The sequence below is a fragment of the Malurus melanocephalus genome, unplaced genomic scaffold (assembly GCF_030028575.1).
Source record: "Malurus melanocephalus ecotype Western Australia unplaced genomic scaffold, MMel_1.1 scaffold_10, whole genome shotgun sequence".
In the NCBI taxonomy this organism is placed as follows: Eukaryota; Metazoa; Chordata; class Aves; order Passeriformes; family Maluridae; genus Malurus; species Malurus melanocephalus.
In genome coordinates, this window is record NW_026623242.1 from 5,313,472 (window position 1) to 5,334,002 (window position 20,531).

Here is a 20,531-nt window from a genome sequence, read left to right on the forward strand (position 1 = left end):
CTTGGAGATCATTGCCTCTCCAGGCTGCTCTTCCATGACTCACTCTGCAAACCAACCTCATTGCCACAGCCAGGAGGAAATGATTCATGAACACTGACCTTTCCCCTTGCCACCCCTGCAAAATGAGGTCTGTGTATAAGCACTCCCAGGGCTGGAGCCATGGGAATTACAACTAGATAAACCATCCGCTGACGGCAACATCACGCAACCACTTCCTTGCCTGTGCTAATGGTGGAGATGTTTGCTGTGAGCCAGGCACACTCACAGGAGAACATAACTGGGCAAAACAGAAGAATTAGGCAAGGAGAAGGTGACTCAGAACAGGGGAGCTTGAAAGGGAAGGGTCAGAGCTGGATGACATCCTTGGTATCCTCTTCACAGATGACATGAAGTCAATGTCTCCCAGAAAAATAGACAGAGTTAATAAAATCAATATCCTTCATGCCACACACATTCTGTGGGATTCAGTGTCAGCAATCATTAAAGAATAATATTGCTTTGTTATTATTTGCAACTTCCCCAGGACACAGGATGCCCAGCCTTGGGTTTGCAGCCTGTCATCAATGTGCTGCATAGGCATGAGGTGATGAGGGTTGGGACCCAAAGCACTCTGAGCTCAAGCTCCCGTCTCAGGAGTGCGTGCAGCAGACGGGAGGCAAAGGCAAAAGAGAAGCACAAATTCCTCTTTGTCTGCCTTGCAAACCATTCTAATGACCGAGGAGGTCCTCTCCACTTCTAGACAGGCCTCTCATTGAAACTTCCCACCTTAAGCATCCCAGAACTTATTTCAGCCCAAATGCAAAGACAGCCAAAAGGACCAAGACTTTTCATTTCTTTGTTGCACTGCTTTGGGCTTCAACTCTGTTCAGCAGAGCAGTATTCTGAGGTCTTGCAGCCTGCCTCATACAGCTATCAGTAAAAATGCCTGATTAAACTGGCAGAAACCCCACCAGGACCTGGCAAATGAGACATGCTCCTTAGTTTGAAGTCCATACTCCTGTGAGGAGTTGCCACAGAGGAAAATCAAACTGTTCACTGTCCTTCAGTGAGAGTTGCCTCTAATGATACGGTGTCTAGGTACAAGTCAGTCTTCATACCAGATATAACAGAACGTCCCCCTTGGGACAGGGTGAGTGTGGATAGAGGGTGTAACAGCCAACGTGTACTCACAGGGAAAACATCAGTTTGGAGTGGGGAATTTTCTTCAGGTGGAAACATTAGGGTGGCCTCAGCACACAGTGGGCCAGCCATGGGCATTGCTGTGCTGGAGTTTGGGGTGGCAGACCCCCAGGCAGCCGGCTCCCTCACCAACAAGTCCCACAGCTGATAGCATGAGGACAGACTTGCAGCCAGGGTAGGACACGTAGGACCATATAAAGGCAGATTAAGCACCTGCTCCTGCTTTCAGCACCCTGCAAGGAGATTGGATTTCCACAGTTTTCCAAAGCACTAACAGGGTTTTTTGCAAAGGAGGCAGCAGCTGTGTGGGGTGCACAGGGTGCTGGCTGCCCAGGAGTAGGCAGCTGCCTGGCAGAGCATCCTTGGGACAGCCACACGGGTGGGACAGTGCCACCTCCTCCTTGGCCCTGCTCCGTGGGAAGCACCCACCCGGCACAGCTCTCTGCGCAGGCTGCGTGGGACAGCGCGTCAGGGCTTGGAGGCAGACTCAGTGACAGCATAAATACAACTCTTCTGTCTCAGTGACAGCATAAATACAACAAGGGCTGGCTCAGAGGCAGGCTGAGCAAGAAGAGAAGACAACTCAGTAATTATTTATGCTGCACAGAGAAAAGAATTATTAGACAGCTGTTGGCAAGCAGGCAGAGGTACTGAGATAAGCCAGGCTTCACGTTTTAAGAGTTCTRGGGAACCACAGACCAAGAGCRGCATTTCAGCCACTTGGGGCCATACAGACCCATCTCAGCCAGTAGGACAGAGGTTTACCTTCCTCTCTGTGAGTAAAGAGAGCAAAATTTCTTCATTAATGAACAATACCTGTTTTATTATTGCTGACAAATTTTGAATTCCCAGAGACAAATGTGAATGCGGAACTATGTTGAAATGGCTGCTACAGACTTGGACCAGGCCAGCTGTCCCTTCAAGAGTGCACAACTGAATACCATGTGCCTAAAAAGCTCTTTCTTCATCATTTAAACAATCACTGGAGCTGCTTCTGGGGCCTACAGGACTCATTTCTCAGAAATCATCCTATCACAGAGTGAATACCATACATATACTTTTCCCTTTTGGTGCCTACCTCTTCTCCCAATAACTGAGTAGCTAAAGCAAATGATGACAAACACAGCTGACTTTTTTAAAAATGTCTTTTTCATATTGGCAATTGAATAGGATCCCAAGCTTCCCATTTTGATTGCAGATTTCCCAAAGGGGCAAGTTCTTCACTGAAGTCAGTGAAATTCTGTCACAGATTTTAGYAGTGCCATAATTCCACCTCTAGAGCTTTAGCTTTTATTTTCCTGAAGGCCCCATTCACTTTAGCTGTTCTAAATTTCTGGAAAGGTTTAATGAGTGCTGTTAACATGGCAAAGGTGGCTGCACCAGAAACATGTTCACCTGGGGTCAAAGGGGTCTCCATGATGTTGGATGGTGCCCATGTGAGGAAAGCCAGGTCTCGTCTTTGCTACAGCTTCCACCAGCATATTTTGAAGTCTCTTGGAAAGATGCCCTCAAATATGGGCACTATCTGATTACAGGGCCGGGGAGGGGCAGGGAGGGGCCTCGGTGTCCCATACCCTCAAGATCTTTCATGGAGCTGCTGTTCTTAAGGTCACTGAGTTCCTTAAGCCATTTCGCCAATGTGTCGCTCCCACCACAGGACTGAGGCTCTCCCTGTGCCTGGGTAACACTTGGACTGAAGGGCAAATGTTTCAGTGTGGCGTGTCCCTTTCTCGGGGCCAGCCTGAGATCAAATCACCAAGGAGGCCAAGCTGTCAGTCAGAGGCAGGGAGTTATGCAGCCCCCTCCACCATCCACTTTCCATCAACATGCCAACAAAAAATCCATCCTCTGCAGAGCAGCCCTGAAGGGTGCCAGGGGACCAGAGAGGAGGAATCTCAATGTTTCTGTCAGGGACTCACCTCCTTTGTGGGCACCTGCCATGGAGCCCTCCATCAGTTCCATCACTCCCTGAGCGGCCCTGGGGTGTGAGTGTTTCCACTCCTGCGCTCGCCTCCGCGTACACTGCAGTAGAGGCTTTGGTGGGAGTAGACCCAAGAGCTTTGAAATCATCAAATATGAAAAATTCACACCCTTCCTATGTCCTGAGCTGCAAGATGTAGGAATATGACAGCTTGTTACTGAAAATCKCTGGCTGCAAAACAGACTAATTTTTCCTCATTCCTAGCACCCCACTTGCACGTGTTCTGTGAACATGAAGGAACTGAACACCCTGAGTAGATGGTGTGCAAACCTGGGGGCTGGAGATCTCTTTGAAGCTGCTGACAAACCTCAGAGAAAGGTTTCTGGGAGAAGTGAGCCAAAGTATACAAAAATTGAACTTTCCTCTTCAAAAAGCCTGTAAAGGATTTGAAGGGCTGGAGAAAAGGAGACAGAGTTTATAAAAGCTGAGGATTTTCACAGGTTGAGAGTGGGCAGCAATTAATACAGCTCACTGCAGTTCTAAGCTATTTAGCCCATTGACATTGCAGCATCTACAGCAACACAACTAAATAGTACAGCAAGAGTAAATTTCAGATACAGCTTTCCAGTGCCATGTAGTCAACATCTGGCAGCTGAAAACAGCTGTATCCTGGCATGCCTTTGTGCACAGGAGCAGGAGTGACCCTCAGGAGTGGCCCTAAATCTACAGGCTCCACAGAATGCTGTTCGGAGTTAGGCACCTGCATAAGAATCATACTGGAAAAGACCGGGCCCTCTGACTTGCATTTCATCACAAACTGGGAATTTTGTTATAAAAGCTTTTTTCTTCTCCAAGTGGTACATCCAAGCCTTGCCACCCTGACCCCTCCCAGGCTGCAGGTCAGTTTTGCTGAATTTTACTGCAGTTCTGTGAGGTCTAGGCTAAAGAAAGGCCACACACACAGTATTGGCAGACCCATTAAGAGTATCACATAAATACCCTGTGCTTTCAGACCATTCCTTGCTTTCAGTGCACCTTAACTCTTGCCTGCAGCACAAAGGTAGCACTGACAGTGGCAAAGGCAAACCACCTCAATCAATCCATCAATCAATGACATGCAGAAAGCAAAGTTAGCAGCTGTGAGAGAGGGAGCACTATCCCATCTCCGTAATATCTGTGAATGCTTTCAGTGACTGCAACAAAGGTGTGGTAATAAAAAAGACCCTCCTGAAGGACACTGGTGCAGCATTGCTGTTGTAGGGCTCTGCCTACCAAGTACCCCTGGGCCAGTTCAGTGCAGACTGTGACCGCTGGATAAAGAGCAGGCTCCAGCGATGCTGGAATTTCATTTTACAAGGGCGAGTCTAGTGGAGGATGGCTGCATACAGACTGAGCGGAGGGCGTAGCTCTGCTTGTTCCAGGGCTACCATAGCTTTAGGAGACACCGGCCTCATCAGCAAGACCCACAGAGGGGGTGCTGTGGGTCATCGTGGAGCAGCTGCTGTCATSGTGGGTCCCACTCAGAGATGAGGAAAGGATAAAAGGGGGCTGAAGAAAGACTAAGCATATCTAGAACTCAGCAAAAGCAAATTATTTCTCCCAAACTCAGCTTGATTTAAGGTTTCAGCTTCGAATGAGAAAATTCTGAAGTGATTAAAAAAAAAATCCTGGATCTGAAAATTAACCATTAAATCAGCTCAGATTCAGTTAAATTAAAACATTAGGAAATCAAAGGCAGAAAAATTTTCTTTGTGGCCATGACAGATTTGCAAATATATATAATCTTAAATTTTATGGAAGCTTTGCCTTGTGTCAGATCTGTGCCATTGCCCAGCACAAAAATCAAATACTACATTAAGGTTACCTGCATAAGMACTCACCCTTTCACAGTGTTTCAGCAGTAAAAGAGATTGCTGAGGATTTTCAACTGCCAGGAAAATGGATCAAATCGTTTAGAATTACCTTTGAGAAGAAAATACCCTTTGGTAGGTGGCTCTATGACTGAAACCAGCAGAATTAGGGAAAAACAAGGAAGAARGAGTCCAACCCTGCAATTGAAGGTGCCACCAAGCATAGATGCTACAGTCCCACCTCTGGGATGACAAGCACCCAGCCCACAGGGCAAGGGGACCTCTGTCCTCAAGGTGTATTTGCTTCTCACCTTCAGCTCAGAGCACCAATTTCCCCCAGCCCAATTCAAGATAGGCCACTTGAGCTGTTTCTGAGCTTATGAGCAGCAGAACTGCAGGGTTAAAGGTGCTCTGCAGAGCCCTGTAAAGCTTTCAGAGCTCCTTCAGCTGCTCATTGCAGTGTTGGAGCTCACAGTTGAGGAATGGCAGTGCTGGTGAAGCTGGCAGCAAGGCAGTGACATGGCACGGCCCAGGGGGGCTAGCAAGTGCCTTCAAGGTCATTTATGGCAAAGCTTGATCCTCTTCCATGGGAACAGAAGCCTTTGGAGCAAGAGTGGCCCAGGATGACTTCTGCGATCAGATGTACCTGGCAGGAGGACAGAGGTGAGGATGGAGGTGAGGCCAGAGCCACCCCTGTGGCTGCCCCGAGTCACTCCAGGAGGCAGCTCATGGCTGGGGAGCCCCTCCTCAGCCTCTCTCGCAGATGATTAAGGATGATAGTGAGGGTGGCAGGCAGCTGATTGCCCCATGGCTGCAGTTTCACAACTCTAGCCATCTGTGGGCCAGGACTGSAAGCTTCTTAAGCCTCAGAAAAACACACAGGAACACCTTCCAAATTGTTTGGGAGTGATTGTGGCAGCTTCCCTGAGGCTGCAGAAGCTAAGTGCTCCTTGGCAGCTGCTGCTCTCAGCTTTGGACTAAATCTTCAGCACAGGAACAGAAATGGGCCCACCCCACCTCTGCTTTTATGCAAGGTAGTATTTTCTCTTAATGAGGAGGGGGGAGAAGGGCTAATTGTTCATAATTATCATCGTGATGTCTTACAGTCATCTCAGCAATCAGATACCCTTCTCTCTTCACACCCAACAACTCAGTTGCCTGCAGAATGGTAGCACTTGCTTTGGGTTCTGCAGAGGCAGATTTCTGACTCTACCTCTGATCACAAAGAGGTTATCCGACCATCCCGCTCCATCTTCCTCAGCTCTGGAAGGACAGTCAGTCTATTTTAGAGGCCCAACCCTCACCCCCTAAAACAGCAGCCTTTTCCCAGGCCAGCTGGGTGCCCTGGTGAGGAATGCTGACAATCTGCCGTCCTGGAGCAGAGCTGTCAGCGTTACTTCCCTACTGCTGAGCCCTCAGTCATCACTCACATAAAGGATAAGTATGCAGCYCGCTGCCTTGTGACAAGAGCTGTGACTTTGTTTAGGAGCCAAGCACTAGGAAAGAGTACCAGGGAAATGTGGCTTAGTGGAACAGGAAATATTAACAATCGGTGATAAAAATGAAAAAAGCAGCCAGCACACATCTAACTCAGCTGGAGGCACAGCTCTATGACTGGCTGCGAGTAGCAACAGCCCCTGAAAAAAACAATAAAGAAATAGCTTTTCCACTTCAAGGCTGATTTTTAAAAGAACAATTTTTATGTATTATCTGTGTAAAAGAAAAGCCCCTAAGCAAAGTCATCTGTATATTGCAGTAGCTGCTGGCACAGGAAAGGACATGGAGTTTTCAGCTCCACAGATGGTTGAAGGAGCTGTTGTGAAAGCCCACAACGATAGACTCACACAGCCCCATCACCTTCCAGAAACCCGTTAGGATAAGTGAGTTGGCTACTACAGCTTTGTGCACCAGTCAGTTTTGKTTTTTTTCTGCTAGAAAAACACGATTGAGGTAAGTGTCTCTGGCTAAAAGGATTTCTCTCAAAGCTCCTTATTTCTGAGGGAAGTGGTTAAATGAAAGCAGAASAGTAGAGAGAAGAAAATTATTCCCCCACCCCGGTTTTTTTTGTGTGTCTTTTACTGAAGGCAGGTATCAGGCTGGAAAAGCTGCATTAACACTGGATTAATATCTAGAGAGTCCTTTTAAGTTATTATGGGGATGATAACCTCTCTTTGTCCTTGTAATCCACAGTAAATAGAGGAGCTTAATCACTCGGGAAATAGGGAACAACTCACAGATCTCTCCATTCCTASCACAGGGTTTGTACAATGCCTAGTTCTGGGAATAACCAGAAGCTGATTTAATAATCTGAAGTCATCCAAGACTCTGCTAAATCCCAAGTGAAACCTAAGTGATTCTGCCTTGCTCTTGTCTCCAAGGAGCAAGTGACTGCAACACAATGAATTTTTAAGGCTGGAACTTAAATGCCAAGGCAGTCACTCATTTAGGTCCATCCAAGGACCAGGCAGGGGAATTGGTCACTGGAACGTCTCTCTCTACCAAGCACAGAAAATGAAGCAGCCTCTGCTGTGAGGCAGCACTTGTCACACAGGGACAGGGACCTGCCTACAGATGGAACGCTGCTCTCTGACTGCCAAGGCATGACTTTGGGTAGGCGGCATGGGCTCTCCGGTCCCAAGTTTCCTCTTCTCCAAAACAGAGATATGATATACAAGTGGGCTGAGAGCCTTGCAGAGAGGTGCTATCGCTGTTACAGGGAATTATCATCCCAAGGTTCAGGTCCAAACCACACAGCAAAATGGACAGCCATTCCCTCAAAGGACCCTGGCTCTGGCACTCAAGCCAAGAACAAGCTGTATGTGTTCTCCGAGCTTCAGGTTCACTGTTACACTTTCACCTTTCTGAACAGCAGTAGGTGCAAAAGAACCAAGAGGTTGAGCCTCAAAGCCCAACTAAAATCACCAATAATGAAATAATCTCCTCCTAGATGGTGTATGACCCAGTTTTTGAGCCTCCTGTGAATTACAATCAAAGCCATTTGTACAGTCATAAATATCAGAAATATTTACAAAATGCAGACAAGATCTTAAAAACAAAGCAGTGATTTCTCCATCCCACTGGAAGCCTTACAAAACATGGGGTAAATAGTCTCAATTGAAATATTCTGCTGACCATAGAGGGCTGTATGCTTCATTTGTAATGGTTAGTCATTCTATACATATGTACTGCTTCAGTTGTCTACTACAGCTACTCAGAAACTATTGCAAGGCAAAGATTGGGAAGCAGGGCCATTAAAAATTTTGTTTATGCAAAATCCAGTGTGGTCATAGCACTGGTACAACGGAAAAAGTAAATCAAACCCCCATCCAAACAATTTCTGGCTGGCATAGCCAGAGACATCTAGGAGACCAGGAAAGGCTTGTAAAAGTGGCTAATTTAATGTTCCTGTGAGGAGTCTGTGCTGGGATACATCCCTGCTTTCATATTTTTCTAAAAGCCTAAGCAAAACAAACAAAATCCCAAGCACTTGCGCACAGAAACCTCACCTGTGGCTTTTTCTACAAGTCTCATAAGGAAAATTTGTAGGTGCTGCAATCCAGCCAGGCTGTTGAGGCAGAACACGAGCTTCCTGCAGATGCCAGCTGGCAGTACAGCCTCCCTTCCCAGTGTGTCACCCAGGGAGCTGATGTCCTGTCCTTGTAGATTCAGTGTGTACCATTAGACCAAGGCTTCAAAAGTAATTGAGCCCCAGGCTGAAGTCCCAAGCAGCTCCCAGGTCCTTTGGGTGTCAGGACACCTTGAGGATGTTCAGCTCTTAAAGACACGTCTGCTCTTCTCATCTTCAGCACAGAAGGCACAAAGCAACACTGTGAGATGTACCAGGGTCCTTACCTTACACACCAAAAATCCCACAATGGAAAGACAGAAAAAAAACTTATCAAGACCACACTGTTTATAACTTTTTTTTAAGCTTATTTCAAGTTTATCAAATAATTAAGTTCTTACAACAGTGGATTAAAAAAAAWATAAAAAAATGACAGGTGTGCAAAGTTATTTGGCACTTTCTAAAAAGGACTGAGATGTTCCTGCTAGAAAAATGCAGTCAAAGGAGTAAAGGCTTCCATTTAGTTCTGGTTTGGGTTCAATTACAAAGCAAATGGTTCAGTTTCAGCTGTGCTGTGAATTCAGTGGAATTGCATTCTGGTCTAGATTTCATTTGAGGAAGAGGAATACACATATATTTAGATTGGTCTTTTTTTGTATTTTGTTTTGCTCAAAAAGGATAGGCATTATTTCATCTTCCTCTTCCTCTCCCCTTATTTAATTGGAAAATATGAAAGGTCAGAATGCCAGTGTTTCCCTAATCACACACCATCAATACTAGCACAGATCACGGGCAAAGGTCTTGCTTCTAGGGTTTCATTCCTGGGTTTTCTAAATCGAAACCGAAGCAGCCACCATTTGTGAAAAAGGTCAACATCTGTCCCAGTCTGAAAAAATTCTGGTTGATTTCAATGAACTTTGAACCAGATCCAGATTTTCTCTCTGTACCCTGCATTGTACTTCAGATGAGAGAAAACTTGAGAGAAAACTTAAGAGAAAACCCTAGTAAGAAATGTTCCCCATAAGGAAAATAATGGCCTTATTTATAGGACTATTTAATATGTACCATAAATATGTAAGCAGTCTTATTTTACATCCTCTTATCAAAAGTTAAAGCAGAAAAGCATGTATTTGACACTTTTGTAAAGATCTCACCATTGATGCTGGAGCAGGAACAACCACAAATTATAAAACTCTTGTTCTACCATATTTATGCCCTTACAGAGACATGACTGTTATTAAAAGCTCATAGGAGATACCTCTAACAGCTGTAAACAACAGTGCATCCTTGAATAGACAAAAAATTTAGAGGCTTAATTAACTTTTCAACACTGCTGAGCACCAGTGCTTGTGAGAGGTCAAATCTTTAAGCCATCTTTTGCATATCAAGTTCAAATGCCTATATTTTGGATGCTTACTATTGAAAAGAGAATTTGTTAGAGCAAAAGCCTTCCTATGGAAGGGGTTACTGACATCTCCCAGTGGAAGCAAACAGCACCAACATGTCTAGGGCAATGCACACTGTGTCACTTGAAAGCAATACACTTTCAAAAGATAATTGAAAATGAGGACCTGCTGCAATACWAATACACATCAGGGCAGTTCACAACATCTGAGCAGCTGCAGCTCTATGGAGACCATAAGGCAGCACATTTTTCTTGTCATACCTCATTCCTTTTCCCATGAAGCTAGAAAAGAACAGGTCAGAATCTATGCCGAATGGTGGAAATGTTCTTTCTGGATTCCTTTCAGGTTACTTAAAATTTAATCATAATGTTTAAGATGATGAAAAAAAGCAACAACGCATATTTAATGTTTCTGTTTAGACTCCTAATATCACACAGAGCAAGGCATTCACAGAAAAAGAYGATGAGCCTGAATTCTGTGTCCCGAAGACCTGCTGTACATCAACTGTGACACTGAGTATTAAAGAAATCAGCTACACGTGGTGTGGGTGCTCACACATCACACACTGCAAAGCAAAGTTGAGGACTCTGACTCTCATAATTGTGCTACATACAAAGATTAACTGGAGCATCTAAGTGGGTCTTTTYTTCAGAGAGTATCTACACAGGTGGAAAGTGTTCCTCTTAGGCACTTAGATTGAGCTTAAGACATTTGAAAAGCTTAGAACAGGCCTTAATCATGACAGATAGCCCACCAAACAACCATTCTTCCAACATATTGAGAGCTCTTTCAATAGATACCTCTTTATTTGAAATGGAATGTATCTTGAAAAATATGAAAAATAAATCACATCTCTCAGAAATCATGAGTCATATTTACACACAAATTCTTTTGACGACACTGGTATTTCTGATCACAAGAGGATATGCTAGAAAACATTTGGTACATCACTGCAGTTATAATTCAGAARCTGACATTTGCATATCATGAACCTTAAAAAAGAGCAATTACTTCAGGATGTCACGGAAACAACATCCACTTGATCTTCCTTTTCCCCCCCGTTTTCCAAATTGTCTTGGCCTCTTGCTAACCACGGCTTGGATTTTCTAGCTGAATCTGCCCCTCAATTACTTTTTTTTTTTTTTTTTCAATTAAGACAAGTAATTTTGACCTCTTTATGAATGGACTGTCCTCACTTTTGCTATCTATACCAAGCATTTGCCTCTGGGTGTTTTACTGGCATTTGTTTATTCTCTAATGAATTTACTTCAGCCATATGCTGTCAGATTTTTTTTTTTTTTTTTTTTTTTTTTTTTTCTCACCAGAATAAATAATTAAAGCATTCTTGCACGAATAGTGCAAGTTAAAGATGTATGTTAATAAGAAAAGGTCTTCCCTAAAGTAGGTTTTTTTTTTTTTTTTTTTTTTTTTTGGAAGAGGAAGGACAACTTGCTTTATTTAGTTGCAAAGCTCCAGTAAGACAGAGCATGATGTGCTAAACCTATTTTCATAGCCATTGCTTACAAGGCAGTAATAGTATTAAATCCAAAAGTTCAAATGAAGACTGTATAGTAATAGAGGGGTAAGATGAAAAAAAAATAAAACCTGAAGCACCTTTTATGACATCAAACAATTTCTTGTCTAAAAAGAAATCTAAAATTACTATCAGTTAAGGGGAAAAAAACCCCAAATACATGGAATTCAGAGCGTGAGAAAGTTGTCAGACTGTCTCCATCAGACAATTTAGCCTTATTTATACTGACAGGGCATGAGCCCGAATGTCCCCAGGGGACCCCAGCCAGTTTGTTCCCATTCAGTTTCCAGGAGACAGTTCAGAGACACAAGGGAAAAGTTTGATCCTTATATTCATCCCACCAACTCAAGCTGGAGGTCTCAAGGTGGATTTTATGATGTGACTACCTCTCACACCAGGACTCTGGATGACACAAAGGTTTTTAAATAGGTAACACGGCAGACGATGACAACCAGCAAAAGTTTCTTGAACTACAGCAGTGCAAAAGGTTTTCAGAGCATCCTTCAGGCCAACTTAAAACAAAAAACGTAACTTAAAAGTGGGACATTAGCCTCGAATCAGTGAAAAGGAGCAGCAAATCCAAAATGAAAGTTGTTTCCTTATATCTTCATGGCAATTTTATCACTAAAATGATCATCTTTAGATTTCAAAGTACTTCCAAAGAATAGTAAAATTTTACCTTTAGAATGCATCCATAAACTTTTGTGGAATTCAGAGGCATCCACTGAGAACAAGAATAACTGCCTCTCTCAGAGAAATACATGTGATCAAATAAGAATTAACTTTCATCAGTTACATTTACCCTTCAGTAGGCCAAAATGTATTTTAGTAGGTGAGATCAGCAATATATCTGTATACCTGAGAAGGTGGATTAGTTACTCAGTAAACTGTAATTAATCACTCTAAAGAGAGGAGCCAAATTACAAATTACAGTATATTTTGTGAGTCTTTGACTAGCTCATTAGAGAATCCCCTGGCAGCTCTAACATCCAAGCGTTAGCAGAATGATAATGGCAGATGTATAGAGATGCGGAAATTGAGTATTATGATTGCCAAGCCAGCGAACCTAATCCTAGAAGATGCAGGGCACCTTCAAGTTCAATTAATTGCAAAATAATGACTTCGTTAGGACAGCTGTAATCTACCACCCCAAGCTCATCACACAGCCTTGTCAAGGGCCAGATCAGAAATAAGCGCTCAGGAGAAACTACAGAGGATCATCAGGGCTTTGGTTCTGCACCATGATGTGTTTTCCTTGTCTAGGTATGTGACCCTGACACTTCGGGGAAGGAACGAAAGAGGAGGACTAATAGAGACCTCAACATACTCCTCACAGGACTGAGCTTAATCTTAGGGTGCAGAGGAAGAGACCGACRTACACAGTAGCCAATTCTAAAATCTCCTTTGAGTATCACTTCAGCCTTTTGCTTTAAACACTTACAGAAATAAGCTTGCACTGAGAATGTGAGGCTCTTGCTGTCAAGTTACACCTCATTTACACAAAAAAAAGAAGTCCTGGATGTGTAGCTTTGAAAGAGTTTGGTTATATTAACGTAAATTATAAAGGGGTCAAAAGCCACTTTCCTCCCCACACTAGTTTAAGTAAATAGCTCCATGATTTTTCTTTTTACCTTGAACCAGAGAAAACGGGCCACATTGCTCTGTCCCACTCACAGCCTCCTCACTTCATTTAAACCAGGAAACCTGGGCAGTAGCAGCACCCAACATGAAGCCACCCATGGTCAGAAGGGCCCTGTCCTAGAAAGTCCACCGGCCCACACCCAGCTCCTTCCTCTGCACTGGGCAGAGAGCTCCGACCCGCTCCCGCCTGTGCCGGCAGCAGAACTCCCACTGACTTTTAAGAGGCAGAGAAACACACACCAGCTGTGCAATTAGCCCTTTGTTTTCCAACTTCATGGCTTCATCAACGTTTTTAGAGGAAAGATGGCATGCCTCTCTCCATATCTGACAGTGCTAAACACCAAAATTAATCTAGTTCATCTCAGCTAGAGAGCAACTTTCAGCTTATGAAAACTGTGACCAAAATAATCCATTTGCAAACTAAGACATACATAAAATGGATTTTAAGCTATGGGCTGCTTTAATGCAAGACATTTTAAAAAAGCCAGGAAAATGCAACATGGTTTGAGAATCCAGATCGCATAAAAGCTGAGCRTGCAGAGGGAGCCCTGAACTCGGACACTAAGAAATGTTCATGAACACTTCCCAGCTGTGGCCCACCAGCCTAGGAACAAGCACATCACACGGATAGCTGGAATCCAACTCAGATTCCTRTATCACAAAAGAAATTGGTTAGATTCCTTCCACTCATACACTAACCAGATTGGTTTTAATCTCAGAATGACAAGCAACGTCACTTTTTTGAATAGCCAAGCATGAATAACATTTTATCACCTTCTGCCACATTTAATTTTTTCTTTTTTAAATAATTTAAACCTCAGACAATGATTGTTGTTCTCATTAGAGAAAATAGGTTTCATATGCAGTAGGGGTTTCAGCGAAATTTTGAAACACACATCACATTTTCCATGTTAGTGGAATATAGTGTATTTTGGGCAAAAAACAAATAACTTTGTCAAATTGCACACAGTCAAAGTACTCAGAACTTTTTAGTTCTTTTAGGGAGCTAAAACACATATTGTTTTTTTTCCTTTACTTTTTTGATCCGGCCTACATTCAGAAATGTCTTGCACATAAGCCTTAAGGAAAAAAAAAAAAAAAAAAAAAAAAAAAAAAAAAAAAAAAAAAAAAAAAAAAAAAGGAAAAAACCAAAACAACCCTAATAAATAAAATAAAATACATTAAAATAAAGTTACAGTACATCATGTCTCCTAGAAGTCCCATCGCACCAAAGGATCCTTTCCAAGGTTCATAAATAATGAATTTGAAATGCTTCTCGGCACCGAAGGCGGCAAAGCAGCAGCAGCAGCCGGCTGAGGTTCAGGCTATTGAGCCGCTTCTCTCCGGTCTACCTGAACCTCCGGCGTCTGCCCAGTTTCTGAGCCCCTGAAGCAGGTCCGCCACGAACGCGCTCTGTCCCGCTTCCCCGAAGCGCTCGGTGAACGTAACCTGCAGTGAGACAGAGAGCACAGAGCGCAGCCCGTCAGGTGAAGAGGCGGCGGCCGGAGCCGGCAGCCCCGCGGGGCCGGTGCGGCGGTCGCGGTGCCGGGTCCGTACCTGCGCTAGGCGGAGTTGGAGGCGCCGCGGAGGCGCGGGCCGTGGGGCGACGCCAGGTGCTGCTGCTTCTGCCGGGTGGAGCGCACGGCCAGGATGGCCTGGCGGTTCTTGTACTGCACCATCTGCAGCGTGATCGCCGCGTTCCAGCCCTGCTCCTGCGCGCACCGAAAGTCGATCTCCTTCCCCTCGGCCATCACCACTGTGAAGTACACGTACTTGCCCTTCCGCTCCACGCAGTCCACCGTCTTCATGTTGGAGAAGTGAAGCTCCTTGATCTTGGCTGCCGGCTCGGCTGGCGGCGCTGGCTGCTGCTGCTGCTGCGGCTGCGGCGGGGGGTGCTTGGGGGGGATGAGGAGCAGCCCCTCCTCGGTGAGGATACAGCGCTTCTTCTTCCAGAGCTGCAGCAGCCCGTCGCTCCTCTTCTCCAGCATGCCCTCCTTCACCGCCTTACAGCCGCTCTCCAGCATCCTTCTGGCGGGGTTAGACGGCCTCCGACCGCAGGGGCTGGGCTCGGGGGGCAGACGGCACCAGCCGAGCACTCTCCGCCGGGCGCCGGCTCCGAGGCGGAGGGCCGGGAGCGCCCCGGCCCGCAGGAAGCGGAGCGGCTGCCGCCCGTGCCGCGGCGTGGCGAGCTGCGGGCGCTACCGGTGCGGGCGGCCGGGGTTGTCGGCGGGCTTTTCCCTCCCCTTCGCTTTTGAACGCGCCTCTCCCACCCCAGAGTGACACCCAGCGGAAACGGCGGCTCCTCCCGCCCGCCGGCCGCGGGGAAGCCCAGCGCGGTGAGAGGCAGCGGAGCCGGGAGGCGCGGCGGGGCCGCCCGCGAGGCGGAGCGGGGGGATGCGCTCCCCGGCTGCAGCGAGCCCGGCCCCGCTCCCCGCCCACGGCCGAGCACGGCGGGGCTGCCGAATCAAGGGGCTCCCCGCCGTAGTTTAACCACCGCWAGGGTAATAGAGATTAAGGAGACGGCAAATGCCCTATCGCGCTCGTTTGCCTTCCTCGGGGCGTTCCCGCAGTATTTAGTTAAAACGATTCCTCAGCCTGCCTCCTTGGGCAAGAGCAATGTTTTTGATTCAAGCCCAGTAAAACTGGTGCCAGTTTTCAGTAGCACACTGGTATTTAAGCGATCATCGCTCCGTTAAACAAAGGAAAGAGCCTTAACCTGGTRCAAGAGCTTGATTCCCTACGCCAGGCTGGGGAGAAGTAGCTTCAACTGTATATATACAATAAACCTTTCTGCAGCAGTTTGAGTAATGTCTAAAGAAAGCAAGGATCTGTACCATTTTCCTAAGGGAAGAGTGGAACCTCAGTACATGGAAATTGCAAAAGCAGACTATGGGGGGGAAAAAAACCCCCAACTGGCCAAGAGCTAGGAGCCTTTTTCTTATTATTCTGCTTTGTTGTCGCACATTTGCTTATTGTTTGGATTCTCCCCCAAGGTTAGCTTTTGATYAAGTTTGAGTAGAAAAGTAAAGTGACCTAGAGTTAATATAAAACCATTTAATTTTTAATCCTTTAATGTATTAGATGTAAATCCAAATCCCACATAGCTGAATTTGGCTGACAAAGCCTATGCAAACAAAATGCCAGGAGTTTCATACTATGTCTGACAGCACTGTTTTTAAACATGCATTTATCATGACCATAAAGAAAACCCTCCAGACATTAATCTTGGCAACTAGGAAGTAGATCATGCTGCAGCCTGTGCTGTGTTCTAACAGCAGATTAGAAAAAAAATTCAACATTAATGATAGCTTCAATGGAGTTTATCTCTGATAACATTTTTTAAAGGATTTCCTCTTATAATCTTTTTCTCTTGAAGTTCAAAGTTGATTTTGATAAATTGTTGAGAGGTAAACAAAGCAATAAAAGCAATTAAAATATAGCTGCTTTATCGTTCCTGAGGTAACTGAAAGACACTCAAATCAGTAATAAAGGCAACTTGACCAGCCATAAACCAAAAAAAAAAAAAAAAATTTAGTATCTTAAAACATCCACTATTTATACAAATAGTCCCTTCTCCATAGAGCTGAATAGACATTGTAAGATACAGTTAATTCTCACAACCATCTTACACCTAACAGAGGAACACACTAATTTTCAAAAGATCTGAACACCATTCATAATTGCCTCCATCAGCAGTTCACTCCCATTTGAAGCTGAAGTCCCCAGCACAAATATCTGCATCTCCAGCTGCTGCTGCTGCATATACAAGGTGTCTCCAAAACAGCTTAAGCAACACAAGAAAACTCCTGCCTTTTCACCTGATGTRTTTTGCACCTATTTCTTTGCTCCAGATTAAGTCCCTGCTCATATGATACACAATTTTGAAACTACCCTACTAAAACAAATTGGTTAAAATGCATRCACCTATACAGAGCAGCTTAATTAAATCACTGAGTTTGTGTAAGGCATAGGACACTAGACTAAGCCTACAGAAGACTAACTGCTAGCAATCAACCTGTTGACAGAAGACCAATTTCTAACAATTTACCTGTTCAATTTTGGTTGCTGCTTCACTGCTGTAAGCAAACAGCCACTTGATTCCAGGTAAATGCACTAACCAGTAGTGCAGAAACTCGTATTAGATTTGAGAGCCACGTTACACTGTAATAAGCATTCAAAAGTCTCCCCCCCACCCCCACAACACTGCACTGTGACACTTAGAAGACATTAACACACAACCTATATCTACATAAGGATGTTAACACACCACCTGTATCTGTATCATTRAATGTGAGCTATTTCAATTGTTCTCAGTATTGACAGTAAAATGCAATTATTCAAATGAAAAAAGTGAGACTAGTGCGGAAGGCCAAATACATAAATTAATTCAACTGTGCCCTTACATGATAAAGTATTGAATGTCAGATTTTTAACCCAACTCCAAACACTGATGGACATACTCTACTARTACTCACTAATACTCACAACACTGTTTATTCCTGGTGAAATTCACCTGAGCATGTGGTCAAAAGCAAACATGCAAAACATCCATCCAAACCTGTACTCTGTAAGCCAACAAATATTAATAGCCATTTAAAATACACCATGTTTGACTAAGAACACCAGGTCAAAAGCCAGAAGACTAATGTAAGATGAAATACTGACAGTTCCGTGATAAAAGAATGCAATAACCCAGTTGTGCAGAATTTGCCAGTAAAGGATAACAAACTGCATTTTCCTAGACGCAAGTCAAAACTGAACTTCTGTAAACGTTTCTTACATTACTACTTTGAAAAACCACATACAACACAGGCACACTACAATACACCACTGAGATTTTACTTCACTTTTCTTGAAATATAAATTTAAACCACTGCATTTGTTTTAAATGCTTCACATCTGCTACATTTATTGACGTTTTCGTAAATACTAGGCAGGTTCGGCAGCCATTCCTCCAGAAATAGCTGATGTAAAGATGCCTCCTACTGTTAAATGTGAAATAGTACAGTCTGAAAAAAAYATCGAATCTGATCCTTGGAAGTCTACTTCTCAAATATGTGTATTTTTTATTGAATTTTTCCTTTTCCACATTCAAAGTTGATACTTGCACAAATATCTGTTTGCTGAATAAATACAGTTTATCATACTGGTCTCCTGTATGGTAATCTCCCTAACTGAGATTCAAGTGGTTGAAATTTTTAATGTGCAACCTTAATTAAAGGGTAATTATAGTAAAAAAGTATTTAAAATGTTCTTTTTAAACCCTGCGGCAAGTTAAACGTTGTTTTGGGAAGCCAATGTGAAAACCTAAAAAGCCCATAATTTTACTAGTGTTCTCCTAGGTAATGATTTGCAGCCAGCAGCTCAACAATCAACTTTTAGTGTCAGAGGGATGGTAAACCCCATCCCAACTGACAACCCTTAAGCATCATCATTTCTTCTATTGCTGAGAAGTGGCKAAAACAGAAAAAGGGTTAAGAGGGTAACTTACAAATTATTTATGAGCTGGTCACTGCTAGACAGAAGGAAAATGAGGAAAAATAAGTCAGGGGAAATTTCATGAGAAATACATGACAAATTGATGTGTTGCAACAGTTAACAATATGATTAAATTAATATGTATGCAATGTGATTAAAGCAAGTAGACAGTTAAGYAACTAACCCTTAAAGAATTTTCTTAACCATTACTATCTATCTCCCAGTAATTTCCCCTGGAACTTGCTCCTGAAAGAACACTGAAGCACTGAACATGTGATTTTGGGAGCAGACTTTTCCTCTCAGGAACTCCCATTTCACAGACACTCCTCAGTAAACCAAGCATAAACAGATGAAATGCTTACCTTAACTAACAACCACACCACCTTAGCAGTCCCTAAACCCCATGGCAGTATCAAATAAAGAAACTGTGGGCGATTCACCAGCTATTGCAGCAGCTTCTCCAGCCTGGCTTTTTCAAAGTCCTTTGCACTTCCAAGATAGTTGTTTTCCAAAAATATACCAACCTAAAGAATGTTGTAGAGAAAAACCAGGCTGTAAAGTGGCTTTTAAGCTTTTCAGATTTGACCACTGCAGTAAAACAAGCTATGAGTTCAGAACAGTTTCTCCAGTGCAGGGCAAATGTAAATCTGAGCAATAGCTTACCAAACCCTTGAGCACACAGAAGCAAAGCACCCAACAGCAAGTTCAGGACTTAAGGCCCTCCTGCAGCATGCTTAAGTTAAGACATCTGAGAACACAAAAGCCCTTCTGCCACAGCCCCTCATGCCATGTACGCCCATTTCTGGTTTACACCAGGCAGAGGCAAATATGGAATAGCTTAGTTGTGCTTGGTATGCTTTGCTGTTTGCTTYACTCACTCTGATTTTCCAACAAAAGCTGAGACACATGCCACACGTGGAAGACTACTAGGCCTGAGCAAAGGTCTGACCAGAGGATTCAAAGAGCAACAAGACAAATGCCTTGTGGACAAACTTTTAACTCCTCTTGCTAGTGCATTGAACTAAGACTTAGTATTTTCAGTAGATAATTTATGTTCACTTTAGGCAAGCATTAGCAATTAAACGTCATTAACTTCAACAACCTCTTGAAAACTTGTGGGGAACCTTAAACAGGTTATTGAGCAGTTGTTAAGAAATTAAACTGGAGATGTGGTTACAACAACTTCTCTGACCTGTAAAAGAAAGTCTTGGATTGAAGACCACACCTGCACAGAACAAAGGAGAAAGCACTCTAGAGCCGAGTCTACCTACACCAACATCCATGCACCTCTAGTCCCAACCTAGCAACCATCAAAGCTGTTCATGCTTTCATTATAAGGCTGTCCCCTTTGTACTCAGTGGTTTAGCATTTTGCTTCCTTAAGCTGCTGAGAATGCCAACCAGCACAATCCTCTGCCCAACAGAAGGCATTTGATAAACAACTGCTGCATAGAGACCTTTGGAAACAGGAAACCTTTAGCAGAAATTTCATCATTCATCAGTATGAAAGTTTCCTATCAATTTTGAATAAGGTCTACAGCAACAGGCGTTAAAACACAAGGGAAGTTTGAGTACCAGCTTGAAGACAGAGATGTAATACATTAATTTTTCTGCGTTTTTCTATATTCTAATGGTTTTTTTCATTTAAAAAGCAAAAAATGTCAAAATTACACTATCTGCTATTTGTTTCAGAAACATCAATTTCAAGAACCCAGAACATAGTCTAAACTTATGAAGCCAGGAGACATTGGTAAGCAGTGTTGCTATGCCTAGTGTTCAGATACTCCAAGCTAACCGTTCCAACTGCATCTGACATCATCCTTCTCCAAAAATTTGAACTTCAGAATGCTAAGCTTAAATCTGGGCTCCTTTACTTCAGGATGCTGCTGAATTTTTTATTTAACATGAACAAACTTGTATCAGATAGGCAAACTCATCAGTGGTTACCTAATCTAAAT

General features: G+C 43.8%; 1 protein-coding gene across 1 annotated transcript; it reads right to left on the bottom strand.

Moving 5' to 3' along the window:
- Positions 1-12,222: 12,222 nt before the first annotated feature.
- Positions 12,223-15,190, bottom strand: PHLDA1 (pleckstrin homology like domain family A member 1). The gene is made up of 2 exons (XM_057378059.1): positions 14,654-15,190; positions 12,223-14,545 (listed from the first exon to the last, which is right to left on the bottom strand). The coding sequence occupies exon 1, from the start codon at positions 15,118-15,120 to the stop codon at positions 14,659-14,661; it is 462 nt and encodes a 153-aa protein (XP_057234042.1). The 5' UTR covers positions 15,121-15,190; the 3' UTR covers positions 12,223-14,545; positions 14,654-14,658.
- Positions 15,191-20,531: the final 5,341 nt, after the last annotated feature.